Source organism: Akebia trifoliata, chromosome 4 (genome assembly GCF_017979445.1).
Source record: "Akebia trifoliata isolate Shusen 1 chromosome 4, ASM1797944v1, whole genome shotgun sequence".
NCBI lineage: Eukaryota > Viridiplantae > Streptophyta > Magnoliopsida > Ranunculales > Lardizabalaceae > Akebia > Akebia trifoliata.
Window position 1 is genome coordinate 44,140,482 of NC_141378.1, and position 20,381 is coordinate 44,160,862.

The 20,381-nt window shown below is 34.2% G+C and overlaps 1 protein-coding gene across 2 annotated transcripts; it reads left to right on the forward strand.

The window, feature by feature from the left end:
• Window positions 1–31: 31 nt before the first annotated feature.
• Window positions 32–10,385, forward strand: LOC147405174 (cytochrome c biogenesis protein family). 2 transcript variants are annotated; one of them, XM_086441395.1, is made up of 8 exons: window positions 32–337; window positions 4,928–5,147; window positions 5,242–5,353; window positions 8,040–8,312; window positions 8,409–8,677; window positions 8,787–8,943; window positions 9,675–9,758; window positions 9,867–10,385. In XM_086441395.1, the coding sequence occupies exons 2-8, from the start codon at window positions 5,044–5,046 to the stop codon at window positions 10,017–10,019; spliced, it is 1,152 nt and encodes a 383-aa protein (XP_086297521.1). In that variant the 5' UTR covers window positions 32–337; window positions 4,928–5,043; the 3' UTR covers window positions 10,020–10,385. The 2 variants fall into 2 exon arrangements, with proteins under 2 accessions (XP_086297521.1, XP_086297519.1); XM_086441393.1 differs by lacking the exon at window positions 32–337 and adding an exon at window positions 3,875–4,451.
• The last annotated feature ends 9,996 nt before the right edge of the window (window positions 10,386–20,381 follow it).

Consider the following 20,381-nt stretch of genomic DNA (forward strand, 5'->3'; position numbering starts at 1 on the left):
GGATTATGAAGTTTATGAGGTTAAGCTGAATGTTCTATGCTACTGTGGATTTCTTCTATCAAAATGGATTTTAGCAAATTAGTTGTTTATTGCCTTATCAGAAGTGAAGCTATCAATGGCATTCATTTCCATTATAAATGAAAATGTCAATTACGGACATCAACTTGCAATTCAAAAAAGCCTAAGAATGGTAGAATTGCTTTTTGTATGTTCATAGGGGTTGGATGCTTGGAGCTTGACTCTTGTTGGGAATTGAAGTTATGGTGGTGCACTTGATTGCCCACAGCTCAGTGAGGGTTAATAGTGAGTTGCATGGTCTGTTTCTTATTTTGAAAAGGTGATACTTCTCTTCTGTTCATTTGGCACTGTGATTTAGCGTAATATTTTTTAAAGATTTTTTTTTGAGCCGTGCTGGAGTGACCTCAAGATTGTACCCCATCGCACATCCTGACTAGAAAGTGTATAGGAACCAAAGATGCTTTTTCCTTGTATCTCGATTTAAAGCATCTATGGTTCTTTACACTTTCATGTCAAGATGTGCGATGAGGTACAATCTTGAGGTCACTTCAGCATTATTATATTTTTTTTCTCTTATTAGAATTTTTCTACTTATCTATTGATATATTTACTGATTTACTTGTAAAATGCATGCTTGTAACGCTCATGCTTTACATTCAAAGGTTTACGCCTGGCTTTGTTTGGTGAAATGTCTCACATTGCATTTTAGCTTTTGAAAACAATGTTTGGCATTCTTGTAGGTTGATAAATATTGGTATGCCTTGTTACTCGTTATCTAATGTCGTTTATACATCCAAACTTGAGATTAAATGTTTTATCAATGGGGAAAATTACGGGCCAACAGTATAAGTAAATTCTATTTCATTAGTATTCATGGAAGGATTTTGATTTAGTCTTACACTGGCTGCCATCCTGATATAATCTCCATCCAGGCTTGGGATCAGCAATGCGACATTGAGATAGCTTAACAGATTTAGATACAATGATACCCTAGCAGTTCAGAAACTAGATTATGTCTGTCAATTTGTAATGATGCTATGTGCCTTTCAGCCATGTTATTTTCAGTCACATTTTTTTTCCTTCAGTCTGTTTCATGTTTTTAGGCTGTAAATGGTCCAGACATTTTTGAGAGTTGAAAACCTCTTCGGGTGATGCAAGCTCACGACAGAAGATGCTAGGGAGTGAGACGTTTTGGTGGATTGAGGGAAATTTCATGGACATGTCCCGCACAGGTATTGAGGGAAGGGTTTCGCTCATCTGAAAAACATCATTTAGAAGAACAGTTGCCAACAGGAACAATTAAAAGGGAAAGGTTGACCCTCCGTGTGACTAGATTTAATTGAATATTTGGGTGAATTCAGAGTTGAGGTTTTACTAGAGGAGAAGGTGAGTCCAATACGGAGTTGTTTTCTATGTCCAACAACCCAATTCCGTTGAAAGTTTTGGCTTTCTACCATGAAAAAAACAACAGTAGTGTTAGGTTATCTGGACAAGTCTAGGCATAAAACATCATTTGTTGCATTGAAGTTGAACTTATTGTTGTTGAATATAATGAAGTGTTGAGTACTTGGGGTGAAAATTGCCATTGCTAAGCGATGATTAGAAAATGGGGAGGTAGTTTGGTGTTTAAGTTTGTATAAACTATTGATTTGTAATTGGCACCAGGTCATGCAGGTTTAGTAGGTTCTAGTTGGAGCAATTTAGGTCTCAGTTTTGGGAGATTGTTTCGGAGACCAAGCTTGTTATGTATTTGACATGCACGTATGGTAGGGCTCAGGGAAAAAAAATTATAGGATGTAATTTTGGGAGGAATTGGATGATGTTGCAGATTATTATGACTTCCAACTGTGTATGGGTGGTGATATCAATGTCAATCATATTCTCTCGTGAAAAGAAAGATGGTAGTAGAGGGTCGACAATGGCATGAGAGATTTTGGGTTGACAATGGTCTTTGATTTTGGTGTGTGGGGTTGTAATTCGGTGGCTGGTCCTGTTTTGATTTTTAACAGCTGACCTCTAATTTTAGGGATAATGTGGGGTTCCTTATCTCTGGTAAGGGAGGGAGTTGGCTTGTCAGTAGAGAGAAATTTGCAACTTCTATGGAGAAGATCAAGCTGTGGAGTAGGGAGGAGTTTGGGATTGTTGATCACAAAGAAATCTCAATGATCGATGGAAAAACGGAAGTTTGATTTGATAAATTACAAGGAGAGAATGACATAATACAGCAATTTTTCATTTAATATTTATTATTTACAAAAGAATAAATCACATTTGGAGGCTAAGGGTTAAGTCTTTGGTGGTCAGGTATTAGGATGGAGGTAGGTAGTTGATCTTTGGATAAATCTTAACCAAGTTTGAAAGTGGTAGAAATTTCTTTTCATGAAAATATTTTCTAGAAATTTATTTTTCCAATTAATGGATGGGTTTCACTCAATGGGATCTATATGATCTCATTAGGGGGTTGGAAATAGGTGGTAAAAAGATATTATTGAGATAATGCAATTTGGTGTATGATTGCACATTTTGTGGGAAAATCATTTTTTCAAAGAAAATGTTTCTTCTCTCTTGGGATGGGGAAATATTTTTCAATCCAAACCCAGGAAATCATTTTTCCTTATCTCATGATTACCCTTACTTAAAATCTAAAAAAGTGGACTCTCTTTTTTAAAATATATATATATGGGCTATGGGCGGTTTTCAGAATGAGCTAGTTTTTGGTGAGGATGATCTCTTCATCGTAAAGAGAACATCTGCATAAAAAGTCAAGTAAGCCTGTTCCAAAACTTATAACCTATGTAGGACAAAACTATTGATCAAAACATTGGCCAAATAGTTGGCCTTTATAAACATACATCATGTGTAGGAAAATATAAGATTTTTTTTAATAAAAAATTAATTAAAATATATCATAAAATTATGAGATTATTCTCATCTCAACCACATTTTTGAACAAGAATGGAGATTGGACCCCCTATTTTAATAAGAAAAAACAATATCAACTTGTTCCCTAAATGAATTTTTTTCTAAGTGTATCAATTTATTTTATTTTATGTTTTTTTTATAGAGCTTGAAAATTAATTCGAACCCAACCCCAAATTGTTGGGGCCAAACTTGGGTATAACCGAGTTGGGCCTACAGGATTATATGGTTGATCTAAGGTACAATTCCCCAACTTAGGGCTGGATTAGAACCCAATAAGCCCCGATTAGGCTTTATCTACTGAAAGAAGAAATAGGGGTGCAATCCTCCAAAAAGATAAAGAATATGACCATCATATACCTCAGATAGGCTATTTGATTTAAGAGAAAATTATTAAAAGAGATTTAAATATTTTAATATGAGTTGACATCGTTTCACACATCGGTGTGCATAGAATCATAGATGTTTCTCACTCGTACCTCGATGAAAAACATCTATGATTCTTACACACATCCACATCAACAATGTGTGGAACGATGTTGATTTCAATGTTACTTCAACATTTTCCTTTTAATATTTACTAAATGAAGGCTAAATTGTTGGGCGTGTTAAAGCAAGTTATATCATTCAGAGGGCATTTAGGTAAAGTAACGTATTTTAACACATTAAAACGTTGGACAGTCCAATTGAATGTCCAACCACTTATTTAGTTTTTGGTAATTTAAAAAAAAAATATAGATTCAATTTTTTTTTTAATATTAAAACATTCAACACTTATAGTTTATTAAAAGGATGATGCGTTGTAAGAAAAATAAAATGAGGTGGCAATAGAAGTTCTCTAAAGTGAATGTGATCCTTAAATCCTAGCCACTCGATTAAACTAGAACTTTTATAATGTTGACTTTGAGAAGATGATTAAAGATATTAGAGGGAAAAGCAAGCCAGTGATGAAGAATCAATCCATTTGTCATCTCATCTCTACCTTATCCAACCATACCAACAAACCTCTCTCTCTTCACATAGTCCTCAGTCCTCCATATTTGTGTGTTTCAGCTCAGCTCATGAGAATTAAGAAATGCTCTTACACACTCAGATAATAATGGAGTCCTTAAACCCTACAAAACCCTTAATGAGACTAATTCCATCATCACCTTTTCTTATCAAATCTCCTTTTCTTCATTCAAACTTCAAAACCCATCTTCCCAATCTCTCCAACAAGAAACAAAAAAATCTCTCTCTTAAAATCATTTCTGAGCTCAAAATCTCTCCAGATAACAACAAGGAGAAGATGAAGAAGAATTCCTTACCAAAGAAGATAATTCTTTCTGAGGGAGCACCATCCCTGTCAGAGAAAGTCAATGAAAATGAAGAAATCCCAGCCAAGTCCCTGAATCTTTCGGATTTTCGGGTTTTAGGGTTAATTAAAAAGGTGCCCAGAAGGGTTTTACGGGTTCTTTCTAATTTACCTTTGGCTATTGGTGAAATGTTCAGCATTGCAGCTCTTATGGCTCTGGGTATGTTTTTTTTTTTTTTTTAAGACTGCACTTCTTGTTTATATTAAATTTATAATGGGTTTTATTTGTCTTTGAAGATTACCATTATGGGAATTGGTTTAGGGTTTCTATAATTGAGTACTCCAATTTCATTGAAGATTAATTAATTATTTTAACCTGGGCCACTTCTGAAAATTGAGAAAAATTATATCTCTTGTGATAATTTTTCGATTGGGTTAGGTAAAAAAAAATTACCATTTTTTTTTCTTTTACCTTGTCCAATATAAATTTATAATGAAATTTTTTTTTTTGGAGTTCTCTGCTGTTTTTAATTGATTGTCTTTGGATTCTTACAGCCATTGCCCATCTCAATTCTAGAGTTTGGGGGCTCAAGCTTTGCATCTTGGAGTCCTCTCTATCTGTTCCTAGTCTTAATCTATTGATAATTGTCATTAAAGGTTGGATTATTCTGTAATATATATGTTTGGATTCCACAGGTACCATAATTGATCAAGGGGAGGCCCCAGAATTTTATTTTCGAAGGTACCCCGAAGATGATCCTTTCCTGGGATTCTTCACTTGGAGATGGGTTCTCACCCTTGGATTTGATCACATGTTCTCATCTCCCGTTTTCCTTGGAATGTTGGTTCTCCTTGCTGCATCACTAATGGCTTGTACTTACACAACCCAAATCCCCATCGTTAAGGTTGCACGAAGGTCTGCTTCCCTATGAAAATCTAATCATGTCTTCTTCAAGTGGAAGTGAGTTGGAAGAAGCTTTAAGTTAATGGGAATCAATGGGTCTCTGCAGATGGACTTTCTTGCACTCAGCCGAGGCGATCCGTAAACAGGAATTTACAGAATCTCTGCCCCGAGCATCAGTTCAAGACTTGGGTGTCATTCTAATGGGTGCTGGATATGAGGTATAGTCATTGCTATTGTACGCTTTATGCACACTTAAATTTAGAGAGCTGCTATTGACATACCAACATTTAATTATTACACCCCAATTAAAATTTAAAAAAAATCAATCAATTTTTAAGAATAAGTAAAAGTTGGGGTGCCAATATTTTTCTGTTTAGATTTCTATTTCTAGATTTAGGATTTTCTATGAATGCTATCCTAATTGTAAACAACTGCTGAAGTTGTTTGAATATGTTATTATGCTTTGTAATGTTGAGGTAATAACTTGAACCAAACTTTTGTAATGTTCAAATGGTTTGTTTTAATCTTTAATTAGGGTGTGATAAATAATTTAAGAAATTGAGGTTTAACAATTAATAGTTGGGGTGTCAATAGTAACTCTCTAAATTTATTTGGGTGTGTATCGTGTTCACTTATGTTGCTATGAGTTATGTCTCTGTCTTAGTGTCATATAAGCAGCATGTAATTATGTTTAGGTTTCAGCTACATAACAAGGGAAGGAGACTTTTTTGTATCTTACAACTAATTGACACAAGGTGAGAAATGTTGACTAGGAAGCGATTGAAATTCATTTGATGGGACACAAATGAGACTGGGACCAATGAAAAAAGAGACCAACTAGTCTTACTAACTTAGTACGATTTCAAATCTTACTAAGGGTCGTTGACCTCACCTTGTGGCATTCCAAAACATGATCCAATCACACAGGGTTGCAGAGGATAAAATTCTATGTTCTTTGAAAATAAATTATTTTTCACTGGTGAATTTTAAATTTGCAAGTTCCGTGGAAGTTCAGTAGCTGCCATTTTCAAAACCTTGGATGAAACCCAAAGAATTTTTTTTGAATTTTTTTTTTCTTTTGTATCCAAGTTATTCCATAAGATCTAGAGGGCTGTGCTGTTGGATTGACATTGTGGTAATCCATTTGAGCAAAACGATCCTTAGTTAAGACATAAAATCTTACTAAGGTGCTGTTTGTTAAACTGAAAAAAATAAGTGCTGAATAGCATTAAGCGCTGAAACTTATAAGCACTGAATTTAAGTGCTGAAAAAGTTGTTTGTTTCGAGGCTGAATCATGTTTGTTACACATTGCTGAAGCTGGTAAATTGTTTTTGTTACCCTTACAATCATATTATACATTATTTGCATGTTTCAAATGCCTATTTTTTATCAAACACAATAAAATATATTATTTCTTATAAAATTAAAATATAATTTATTTTTAAATAATAAATAATACTCAAATTTTCAATTTATAAATAATAATTTATATTTATAAAAGCCCACAAATTTCAAATTAAAAATAATAATGTCATATAAGGCACCAAAATTTGAAATCAACATTAAAAGAACTTAATTTTGGATGAATAATTTTTGATAGAAATGAAGGATGTGTAATTATAAAAGCACCCTATGAATTAATAACGGCAACCCACACCATAGCCAATTTTTTTGTTTTATATGGGTTAAAACTTTTGGAATGAGCAAATTTTTAGTGAGGATGGTCTATATGGTCTAAAAGATCATCCTCACCAAAAAAACTTCTAACTAGTAAAAAATAATTTTCAAAAAAAAAAAAAGGAGGATTTATGGTTCTTGATCTTGTTTTGATAGGGTTAGAAGTTTCAGGATGTTGATGAGGATGATCTCCTCATTGTAGAGATCATCCTCATAAAAAATCAACTTATTCCAAAACTTTTAACCCATATAAGACAAAATAATTTAGCTATGGTGTGGGTTTATTAATTTGTGAGGTGCTTATATACTAATGAGGAGATCATTCTCACCAAAAATCAACTCATTCCAAAACTTTTAACTCATATAAGACAAAATAATTTAGTCATGGTGTGGGTTTATTAATTTGTGAGGTGCTTATATACTTATCCATGGGATATAAGAGGTAATATCCTTTTAAGAACAAGGGTATACTTGTCCATGCTCAAAAAAATGAAGGGCATACTTGTCCGTGTAGAAAAAAGCGAAGTGCTTACCGCTTCAGCACTTTTTTTCAGCATCAAAATAGTGCTGAATTTTTTTCACTTATTTTCAACAATAAGCGCTGAAAATATAAAGTAAACAAATGCACTATTTTAACAAAAAGTGCTGAATTTAATTTTTTTTAGCAATAAGCGCTGAAAAATAGCGCAAACAAACATTGACTAAGTTATTGAGGAAAGTGTTTTTCTAAAAAAATTGTAAGACTAAAAAAAACTGCAAAAATTAGATAAAGGTAAGACAAATGTAATAGCCATAGAATTGAATGGAGGAAAAGGATTTGTAATGACAACCCAAAATATTTGAGTAAAGGCCCTGGTAAATGATACAAACCTTGTATGTAAATAGGCATTGCTTGACCTTGTTTTCCTTTATTAAATCTGTCCTCACAACTCCTAAAATTTTATTTCTTGAATTTTTAAATATTTGTATTTCTAGAGTTTGGATAAACAATATAATTTTGAATGGCTTAATGTAGTTGAAGTTTGTGCCAACTACCAAGAATCAGACCAGGCCTCTCGGGGTCGCCATATCCTATGTTAACCCACATCACTGTCCAAAGTAACAGATTAAGTTTCTTGCATTCTTATCTTTTTTTTTTTCTGAAAGGCGTTGTTTTTGGTTTCTCAAACTCAATCACCTTAATTTTGCAATTTTCCCATTAATTGTATGCGGTTTGATTATGGTAGGTATTCTTGAAAGGACCGTCCTTATATGCCTTCAGGGGGATGGCCGGTCGATTTGCTCCGATTGGAGTACATTTAGCAATGCTGCTTATAATGGCAGGAGGGACATTCAGTGCTGTTGGAAGCTTTCGAGGCTCGGTCACTGTTCCTCAAGGACTGAACTTCGTTATGGGAGATGTATTGGGTCCGAAAGGGTTTCTTTCTATTCCCACACAAGCCTTCGATACTGAGGTGCATGTCAACAGATTCTACATGGACTACTACGACAGTGGGGAGGTTAGTAATTTTAGTTATATTCCCTTAAATCCTTAGCAAAAACACCCATTGAACGTCATATTAAGGTTTGGGTTTTCTTTCTATGGTTATGTTTAGGTGTCGCAGTTTCACACCGATCTTTCACTATTTGATCTTGAAGGAAAGGAGGTGACGAGGAAAACTATAAGTGTGAATGACCCATTAAGATATGGAGGGATCACAATCTATCAGACCGATTGGAGTATTTCCGCTCTTCAAATACTCAGAGATAATGAAGGACCTTTCAATTTGGCTATGGCACCTCTGAAGTTGAACGGAGGAGACAAGAAGCTCTTTGGGACTTTTCTGCCAATCGGAGATGTCAATTCTCCTAATCTTAAAGGAATGTATGTTTCTTTATTATTTTACTTTGCGTATTTGTCTAACTTGTCATAGAAGTGTGAACGAACGACTGAATTCTCACTCTTTTTCTTTTTCTTTGTTTTTAAAATACAGATCAATGCTTGCTCGTGATCTACAGTCAATTGTGCTGTATGATCAAGAGGGGAAATTCGTAGGAGTCCGTCGGCCTAATTCAAAGCTTCCAATTGATATCGATGGCACAAAAATTGAAATCCTGGATGCAATTGGTAGTACTGGTCTCAATCTGAAGGTGAGCACATAATTTATTTATTTATTTTAATAATTTATAATTTTGTAAATACTTTAACTATGCTTTTAACTATATTTGCTATATCTCACTTGTCAAAAGCAAAATAGAGAGCTGCTATTGGCACCCCAACTTTTACTTATTACACCCCAAATAAAAATATACAAGATAAGTCAATGGTTGAAAATAAGTAAAGTCTCTCTTTATATTTTTATTTGTTAGATTTAGGATTTTCTATGATCTTATCCTAATTTTAAACAACTTCTGAAGTTGTTTGAATGTGTTACAATGCTTTGTAGTGTTGAAGTAATAACTTGAACCAAACTTTTGTAATGTTTGAATGGTGTATTTTAATATCACGTGAATCTCCATTTCGTGTACTGAGTATGACAAAATTCTGAGTTCAGTACAACGTTCTTTTGAATTCCCATTTTATAACCTACAAACTCGTGAGTTCGTCACTTTTAATATCTACGAATTTGTAGATATATCAGCGAATTCATTGATTATAAAAGTGACGAATTCACTCGAAATGCATGTTTTGGGAATTAAAATGAACAATGTACCGAAACCGGAATTTGGACATAAATTGTGCATTTTTGGGGAAAAATCCCTTTAATATTTAATTAGGGTATAAAAATAATTTAAGAGATTGGGGTGTAATAAGTAAAAGTTGGGGTGCCAGTAAAATATCTGTTTCACTTACAATAGAGCTAAACTTTTCTTTGAATCAGACTGATCCAGGGGTGCCAATTGTGTATGCTGGATTTGGTGCTCTGATGCTCACAACTTGCATAAGTTATCTTTCTCATTCACAGGTGAAGTAGTACTACTTTTCTTCCATAAATAAAAAACTTAGTACAAGATATCTTAGTTTCTGATTTGCCATATTTTAATGAAATTATATTGTTTTTCTTTTTCTAAAGATATGGGCGTTGCAAGACGGAACAACAGTGGTCGTCGGTGGAAAGACTAATCGAGCGAAGATTGAATTTCCCGAGGAGTTGAATCGTTTGCTTGATCAAGTCCCTGAAATTGTAAATTCATCTCCTGAAAAATCTCGAAGCCTAAATAGCTAGTTTTGGATGCCTTGAATTTCTCCCATTTTGAAGATGGGAGGTAAGCTCGCGTTCGATTTCTAGTTAGTTCACATTTAGAGCTAATCTTATACGATTCATCTCTACATCACAATAAATTCAAAGAGAAGAATCTACACAAGAAACATAACTTCAATGTTTCTTGTAAAACCATTCGCATTTCACACTTTATTGTTGTACGGCAAATACGGGTAAATTTATGCCTTTAGATTTCATGTAGAAACATAGCTTTTCTTGAATATAGAGATACTCTATTGATTTTCTCATCTGTGGATAGATTTGATATGTTTTGTACTGATAAACTTGATTAGTTTGGATTCATTTTAGTGCAATTTGATAGATTTGATATGTTGGACTGATAAATTTGATTAGTTTGGATTCATTTTAATGCTATTTGATAAGTTGAGCATGTTTCTCAGTGGGAATCAAGATATTGTTTGTTACCATTGCAAGCATAGTTGTTGGTAAAAATTTCAAGGATGATCAAGATAATTTTTTATATATAAAACTTATCAAATTAAAATGCCACACAGTATACTAATTATAATAAAAAATGCTATTTTTTTATATTCATGAAGTAGGGAAGGAAGCGTTAGCGACCGAAGATTTGGATCCTAATATTGAGATTCAATAAAAATCTGATCCAATTTGATGCCTTATAAGATGGTTTCAAGTCCAGTCTAATTCTTAGGAATTGTCCTAGATTGACCGAAAACCATTACCAACCCTAGTACTAGACCTATATTACCTGGTTCATCTGTTTGCTCGGTTTGAATTTGGGTTTGGGGTTCATGGCTTGCCATACTAGAATAAACCCAGTTCGTAGGGGTAGGTAGATATAATTTGTTTCTTGGTTCTCTTTGATTTCCTAGATCGGTTTGCTTGTGCATATTTATAAATCAAGTATTCAAGTACAATTATAATGTTAAAAAAATTCTAAGTTAAATAGAAATAATTTAATAAAATAATCCAAATTTTAAATATGATAATGAAAAAAATATAATAAATTAGTTTGGTTCACTGACCTAAGTAAAAAATTATTTGGTTCGTCGAATTTAATGCTTTGGTTCGACGAATCCAATCAAAATTCTGTGGGTTCATGGTTCACTTATTTTATGAACCCAATATAAACCATACCACAAACTGGTTTGCTTTGTATCAATTCGTGGTTCGGACAAGTAGCAACGAATTTGGTAACATAGTACCAGACTATTTGTAGAAAAACAATTGTCAGCTCAAGCTGTCCTAGAAGCCTATCGATTATGTTAACATCATCATCGTCTGCTCCTATTGATATCAAATAGTTGATCAGATATTAGAAAGAGAATGTTTGATAGGATTCTTAGATAAAGAATTACTTGAAGAGAATAGGAGATTAAGGAGGAGGCGAATAGTTTATGAGAAGAAGAAGATAAAATTATTATTATTATTACTTCAGCTTCATAGAGCAAATTGCACCTTTATATAATATTAAAGGAACACTCCTAATGGGAAACAGATGCCTTAAAAAGGAAATAAATTCTCGATAGGAAACAATCTTTAATTAATAGTAATTGCATGAAGATAGAATTCTAAATGGGAAACAGCTCTTATTAATAGAAATGATCTAAAATAGTAAAAATAATTAGGAAACTATCCTTACATTCCCACCCCCTTAAAAATCAGTTTGTCTCAAGTCGGAAAAATCTCGATAGCAACCTCGTCTTTAAGTGTATTTGCACGATTCTCAATAGAAAGAATATTGAATTTCAAAAGGAGTAATTGGGATTTCTTGCAATGGTGGGCCGGTTTAAATTATTTGTCAATCGTCACAATTGAAATAAAGACCTTTGGCTTGTTGATTTGCTTACTCTGTCAAGGAAATTCATTGAATGGGAGGAGTTGGTGCAAGTAATGACGGTGTATGTTCAATAGGAGGATTGTATATTTTTATTTTTTTAACGTTCAAAAGCTTGTATAAGTGCAGCATTTTTCCACAACTGAACTCCTACACATAATTCGTTATGCAAAATCAAGAAATCTTCTGGTAATTCTATCGTTTCTTTAGCCAACTGTTCTAAATGCAATTGATAGTTGCTAATTGCTCCTGTTTGACTCAACTTGGGAAGCACTCAGACCAGGATTATTCTGACTTATTGTACCAAATCGTGTACACAATGCCCGCATAAATTGTGCCCAATTTCAATTAGCGTAAGGTGCGTTTCAACCATTGATACGTTAGAATTGCATCTTCGATAAGATAAATCAATGCCAAAGTCACCATATGTTCATCCATGACACTGGTGATCTTTTGATATTGCTCTATATGAAAAATCCAACCAGATGTATTATCTTCGTTAAACAATAGAAAATCAATACCAATGGTGCGGCTTTGAATTACAGCCCCATCTTGATTTGGACGGTTGTGTATCTCTAGATGTGGCTTAGGTGCTATCGATGCCAAGGGTTGCCATATTAGCGTTAATATCCCCAACAATTCATTAATTTGAGTTCAATTCTATGTCTCACAAATTTCTTTAACTCGTTGGGTGGGGGATAGAATTTGAACTTCTAACTCCTTAATAGTCAGTGAAAATCAGAAAAGATGCTCTGACTAGGTGATAGGATTCTTAGATCAAGAAGAAGAACCACAAGAGAACGAGAGATTAAGAAGAAGAAGAAGAGTTTCTGAAAAAAAGAAATAAAATTGTTATTATTATTGCTTAAGCTTCCTAGAGCTAATTATCAAAGAAACACTCCTAATTGGAAATAAACAGCTTAAAGAAAACAAACTCTTAATGTGAAACAATTTCTAATTAATTATAATTGCCTCGAGATAGAGCTCGAACTGGGTAAGAACTCTTATTAATATAAAACAAAATATAATTAGGAAAGTATCCTAACACTGTTGGTGAAGAAAGAGATGGCCTTATGTGGTAAATAAATAATGGAAAGCTGTGACTTCACCGAGTTTCAAATTAACTCGCGATCTGATCCTCCGTTAAAATAATATATATATATATATAGGGAAATGTTCAGCAACAAACATTTTGACAAACATTTTGGCAAAACATTTTTCAAAATATGGGTTAGAGGTTTTGGAATGGGCTGATTTTTGGTGAGGATGATCTCTACGGTGAGGAGATCATCATCACCAAAAATCAGCCCATTCCAAAACCTCTTACCCATAAAAAATGGCTTACAAAAAATGGACGGTCCACGATTTCCCAACTTGTAAACATGGGGTTAGAAGTTTTGGAATGGGCTGATTTTTGATGAGGATGATCTCCTCACCATAGAGATCATGCTCATTAAAAATCAGCCCATTCCAAAACCTCTAACCCATGTTTTGAAAAATGTTTTGCCAAAATGTTTGTTGCTGAAAGGGACCCATATATATATATATATAGATATATATATATATAGGGAAATGTTCAGCAACAAACATTTTGACAAACATTTTGGCAAAACATTTTTCAAAATATGGGTTAGAGGTTTTGGAATGGGCTGATTTTTGGTGAGGATGATCTCTACGGTGAGGAGATCATCATCACCAAAAATCAGCCCATTCCAAAACGTCTAACCCATCAAAAATGATTTACAAAAAATGGACGGTCCACAATTTTTCAACTTGTAAACATGGGGCTAGAAGTTTTGGAATGGGCTGATTTTTGATGAGGATGATCTCCTCACCATAGAGATCATCCTCACCAAAAATCAGCCCAATCCAAAACCTCTAACCCATGTTTTGAAAAATGTTTTGCCAAAATGTTTGTTGCTGAAAGGGACCCATATATATATAGATATATATATGGATAGCGTTCAAGGGCAAACTTTTTAGCAAACTTTTTGGCAAAACATTTTTCAAAACATGGGTTAGAGGTTTTGGAATGGGCTGATTTTTGGTGAGGATGATCTCTACACCGTGGAGATGATTCTCACCAAAAATCAGCCCATTCCAAAACCTCTAACCCCATCAAAAACAGTTTACAAAAAATTGACGGTCCACGATGTTTCAGCTTGTAAACATGGGTTAGAAGTTTTGGAATGGGCTGATTTTTGGTGATGATGATCTCCTCACCATAGAGATCATCCTCACCAAAAATCAACACATTCCAAAACCTCTAACCTATGTTTTGAAAAATGTTTTGCCAAAAAGTTTGCCAAAAAGTTGGCCATTGAACGCCCCCCTATATATATATTGGTGAGGATGATCTCTACGGTGAGGAGATCATCCTCACCAAAAATCAGCCCATTCCAAAACTTCTAACCCATGTTTACAAGTTGAAAACTCGTGGACCGTCCATTTTTTATAAACTGTTTTTGATGGGGTTAGAAGTTTTGGAATGGGCTGATTTTTGGTGATGATGATCTCCTCACTGTAGAGATCATCCTCACCAAAAATCAGCCCATTCCAAAACCTCTAACTCATATTTTGAAAAATGTTTTGCCAAAAAGTTTGCTAAAAAGTTGGCCCTTGAACGCCTCCCATATATATATATATATATATATATATATATATATGAGTAGCGATCAAGGGCAAACTTTTTGGCAAAACATTTTTCAAAACATAGGTTAGAGGTTTTGGAATGGGCTGATTTTTGGTGAGGATGATCTCTACAGTGAGGAGATCATCCTCACCAAAAATCAGCCCATTCCAAAACTTCTAACCCCATCAAAAACAGTTTACAAAAAACGGACGGTCCACGATTTTTTAGCTTGTAAATATGGGTTAGAAGTTTTGGAATGGGCTGATTTTTTGTGAGGATGATCTCCTCACCGTAGAGATCATCCTCACCAAAAATCAGCCCATTTCAAAACCTCTAACTCATGTTTTGAAAAATGTTTTGCCAAAAAGTTGGCCATTGAACGCCCCCCTATATATATATATATATATATATATATATATAGAGTTGCGTTATTACGACCCCCTTTGCGACCCCCTTTGCGACACACCTTTTTGTCTTATATGGGCAAAAATGTTTGGAATGGGCTGATTTTTTGTGAGGATGATCTCTATGGTGAGGGGATCATCCTGGCAAAAAATCAGCCCATTCCAAAACTTCTAGACCGTCCGATTTTTGTTGAAAAATTATAGACCGTCCAATTTTTGTAAATCAATTTTGATGGGGTTAGAAGTTTTGGAATGGGATGATTTTTTGCCAGGATGATCCCCTCACCATAGAGATCATCCTCACAAAAAATCAGCTGATTCCAAACATTTTTGCCCATATAAGATAAAAAGGTGTGTCGCAAAGGGGGTCGCAAAGGGGGTCGTAATAACGTGACCCATATATATATATATATATATATATATGGGAAATGTTCAGCACCCTAAGTTTTACCACACACTTTAACAAACGTTTTTGTCCTACATGGGTTAGAAGTTTTGGAATGGGCTGATTTTTGGTGAGGATGATCTCTATGATTAGAAGATCATCCTCCCCAAAAATCAGCCCATTCCGAAATGTTTGGCCCCATGTTTACACGTTGAAAAATCGTGGACCGTCCATTTTTTGTAAATCAATTTTGCTGGGGTTAGAAGTTTTGGAATGAGCTGATTTTTGGTGAGGATGATCTCCTCACCATAGAGATCATCCTCACCAAAAATCAGCTCATTCCGAAACTTCTAACCCATGTAGGACAAAACGCGTTTGTTAAAGTGTGTGGTAAAACTTAGGGTGCCGAACGGGACCCTATATATATATATGGGTAGCGTTCAAGGGCAAACTTTTTAGCAAACTTTTTGGCAAAACATTTTTCAAAACATGAGTTAGAGGTTTTGGAATGGGCTGATTTTTGGTGAGGATGATCTCTACGGTGAGTAGATCATCCTCACCAAAAATCAGCCCATTCCAAAACTTCTAACCCATGTTTACCAGCTGAAAAATCGTGGACCGTCCATTTTCTGTAAACTGTTTTTGATGGGGTTAGAAGTTTTGGAATGGGCTGATTTTTGGTGATGATGATCTCCTCACCGTAGAGATCATCCTCACCAAAAATCAGCCTATTCCAAAACCTCTAACTCATGTTTTGAAAAATGTTTTGCCAAAAAGTTTGCTAAAAAGTTGGCCATTGAACGCCCCCTATATATATATATATGTAGAGGGAGAGGTTCAGCAGCCCTAAAGTTTGCCAAACATTTCAAAACGTGGGTTAAAAGCTTTGGAATGAGCTGATTTTTTTGTGAGGATGATCTCTATGGTGAAGAGAGAGATGGCCTTATGTGGTAAATAAATAATGGAAAGCTGTGACTTCACCAAGTTTCAAATTAACTCGTGATCTGATCCTCCGTTCAAATAACATATATATATATAGGGTCCCGTTCGGCACCCTAAGTTTTACCACACACTTTAACAAACGCGTTTTGTCCTACATGGGTTAGAAGTTTTGGAATGGGCTGATTTTTGGTGAGGATGATCTCTATGGTGAGGAGATCATCCTCACCAAAAATCAGCTCATTCCAAAACTTCTATCCCCATCAAAAATGATTTACAAAAAATGGATGGTCCACGATTTTTCAACTTGTAAACATGGGGCTAAACATTTCGGAATGGGCTGATTTTTGGGGAGGATGATCTTCTAATCATAGAAATCATCCTCACCAAAAATCAGCCCATTCCAAAACTTCTAACCCATGTAAGACAAAAAACGTTTGTTAAAGTGTGTGGTAAAACTTAGGGTGCTGAACATTTCCCATATATATATATATAGGGATCAGTTCAGCAGCCCTAAAGTTTGCCAAACATTTTTCAAAACATGGGTTAGAAGCTTTGGAATGAGCTGATTTTTTGTGAGAATGATCTCTACGATGAAGAGAACATCCTCTACAAAAATCAGTTCATTTTGAAATTTCTAACCCTAGTTTACAAATTAAAGAATCGTGGACTATCCAATTTTTGTAAATCATTTTTGATGGGGTTAGAAGTTTTGGAATATGCCGATTTTTTGTGAGGATGATCTCTATTGGTGAGGATGATCTCCTAATCATAGAGATCATCCTCACAAAAAATTAGCTTATTCCAAAACTTCTAACCCATGTTTTGAAAAATGTTTGGCACAATGAGGAGATCATCCTCATGTTTTGGAGATGATGATCTCTTCAATGTAGAGATCATCCTCACAATAAAATCAGCTCATTCCAAAGCTTCTCACCCATGTTTTGAAAAATGCTTGGCACAATGTTTGGCAAACTTTAGGGTTGCTGAACCACTCCCACATATATATATCATTTGCCCAACATGTTTTGTCCTACATGGGTTAGAAGATAGAAGATCATCATCACAAAATCAGCCCAGTATAAAACTTCTAACCTCATGTTTACAAGTAGAAAAATCGTATACTGTCCATTTTTTGTAAATCATTTGTGATGGGGTTAGAAGTTTTGGAATAGGCTGATTTTTTATGAGGATGATCTCCCTCATAAAAAATCAGCCTATTCCAAAACTTCTAACCCATGTAAATGGTTGGGTGCCGAACATGACCTTTTATGTATATATATATATATGGGGAGTGTTCAGCTAACAATCTTATGACAACAATGTTGATTGATAAAATTTGTCCTATAAGACTTAAAAAGTTTTCAATTAGACTAATTTTCTGTGAGGATGACTTCTTTGGCGAGGAGATCATGTTCACAAAAAATCGGCACTTCTAATCCCATCAAAAGTGATTTAAAAATTTATAATAAAAATCGACGGTCCACCACAAAAAGATTATTCTGATTTGATAGTATTCCCACCACATTCATTGAATGGAGACATTTTTTTTGAAGTGAAACGAAATGACGTCTAGGTTCATAGAATTTGGGCTGGATGATTAAAAACAGAGAGGTTTCTCTCTCTTTTTGCAATGAATTTGATCTGAAACAAGTAATGAAGTTTCTCTCTGAATCTAGCCAAGAAAATGGGCAGTTTCATCAAGTTCTTGAGGTTAGTTGGGTGATCCATTATTGGACCCACTAAGCCCAACCACACCATATTGGTATCTACATGTTTTTAGGAGCCTTTTTGGTTAAGCTTGTTCTAAGGGTATGTATGGTTGCGCATGGAAAAAGAAAATGCGATTTTTAGTTAAATAAGTGCATATTTTCCAAGGAAATTGAATTTCTAGCAAAGCAATTTTCCCTTGAGAGAAAATATGTTTTAGTAGACCATCCCCAAAACTAGAAATCATTTCTTTTTTATATCTACTTAGGTGAAATCAAACCAAAAAAGAAAGAAAAATAAAAAATAAAAAAGATTTCGATACTACATTTCCGACGAAAATACATTAAACTGTTGTTGAATAAACACGAGTTTTAGTGGTGAGAGAAAGAAAGTAAATCTCACATGATTGTGAATGAGGGAAAATTTAAATTTGAAAAAATAACTAATACTTCAATGATTAACAATTTTAGTGGTGTTACATGTAAAATGAAGTACAAATCTCGGAGATACTTATCCCGAGGATAATTGAGATCATGTGTTTTTTTCATGAGTCATTCTAAGGAGTCAAGGGATCCGAACCCTATAATTATTATGTCTAACTCATATATTTAATGGGTACGGCACTAAATACCCGTTAGGAATAAGCAAATGCGGGTATTTTGGTAGAAAATATTTATTTTGAAGGGCCTTTTCGGTACAAAATACAAATTTCATGTGTATTTATTGCGCTTTAAAGCCCTAACAAAATCCTTGAAAGAATTTATGAGGTTCAAAAAATAGGAGCCTGTTTGGATAGACAGTAGTTTTAGTAGAATGTAGCTTTTAAAGAAAGTAACTTTTAGAAATTAATTTCTTTTTACTTTCTTAAAAAGATAAATATTTTTTACTTTTTAAAAATAATTTTTTAAAATGAATCCAAACGGACTTTATAACTTTTAAAAGACAAAAAATTACTTTTTTGTATGCATCCAAATGGGCTCTAAGCTTTTGAGAGAGTTCCTTGACTTTAAGGAAGTAAATGTAAATAATACTCGGTAACTATGGCTGATTTTACCAGGTTTCTTACCCAACCTTCGAAGTGGTGATTCGGATCTGACTTGGGTCAACAACCATGATCAATGTTTGATGATTCTGCAATAATCCCAAGGAATGTGGAGAGTTGATCCCACAACTCAACACATGAAATTCTCACAATGAAAAAAAAGGAAGTTTCCTGATTTCATAATCTTGTGACATTCAAAAACATGATCCGATGCCACGGGATTGTGGATGACATAATTCTATGAATTTTTATTTAAATTTATTTTTTTACTATTGAATGTTAATTTTAAATTTGGATGTCCAGTAGCCATCCATTTTTAATACCTTGAATCAAGTTTTTTAAAAAAGAATTAATTTTTTTTAATCTTAATTTTTTCATAAAATGCTATATTGTTAGATTGTGCGTGGATATGGTAATCCATGTAGGTTCAATGAACATTTTTTAAGATTTGAAATCTTAAAAGAGTTGTGATTTTCTGACTCCCCCTCTACTCTCCTGACGTACATGTGTACACACTTTAACAAACGTGTTTTGTCTTACATGGGTTAGAAGTTTTGGAATTGGCTGATTTTTGGTGAGGATGATCTCTATGATGAGGAGATCATCCTCACCAAAAATCAGCTCATTCCAAAACTTCTAACCTCATCAAAAATGGTTTACAAAAAATGGACGGTCCACGATTTTTCAACGTGTAAACATGGGGCTAAACATTTCGGAATGGGCTGATTTTTGGGGAGGATGATCTTCTAATCATAGAGATCATCCTCACCAAAAATCAGCCCATTCCAAAACATCTAACCCATGTAGGACAAAAAACGTTTGTTAAAGTGTGTGGTAAAACTTAGGGTGCTGAACATTTCCCATATATATATATATATATATATATATGACTATATGAGACAGATAGTAACCAATAACTTTACATCAAGTTGGTATTTAATAAATAATTTTTTTAAGTGATTTGTCTTTTTATGTTTGAAACATATAAGCCATAGGAGGAGAGATGGAAAGAACCTTTATGTGAGAAAAGCCATTACTTCAGATAAGATAGAGATGTGAGCTTTAAATGCAAAATTGTTGAAATCTTGGAAGAGTCCAAAAATATGATTCCCATCAAATTTATTATAGTTGTGGCTATTGTTCAATCCCAACACCACAAATTCTATCTTGTCCCAACAAAATCTCTACAATGTGGCATTTTTTCTTTTCGTTGCACATTCCTTGAGATACGTATTATCAAAAGATGCTTACTTTTCTTTCTTCCACTCTGACAAGTGATCTTTTTCTTCGACGAGATACGTAGTCATATGATTTGAGTCTTATCATCTGATCATCGGACATGCTTGTATTGATAGTCAGAAGATTGATACAAATCTCAAGGTGACACAAGAATGA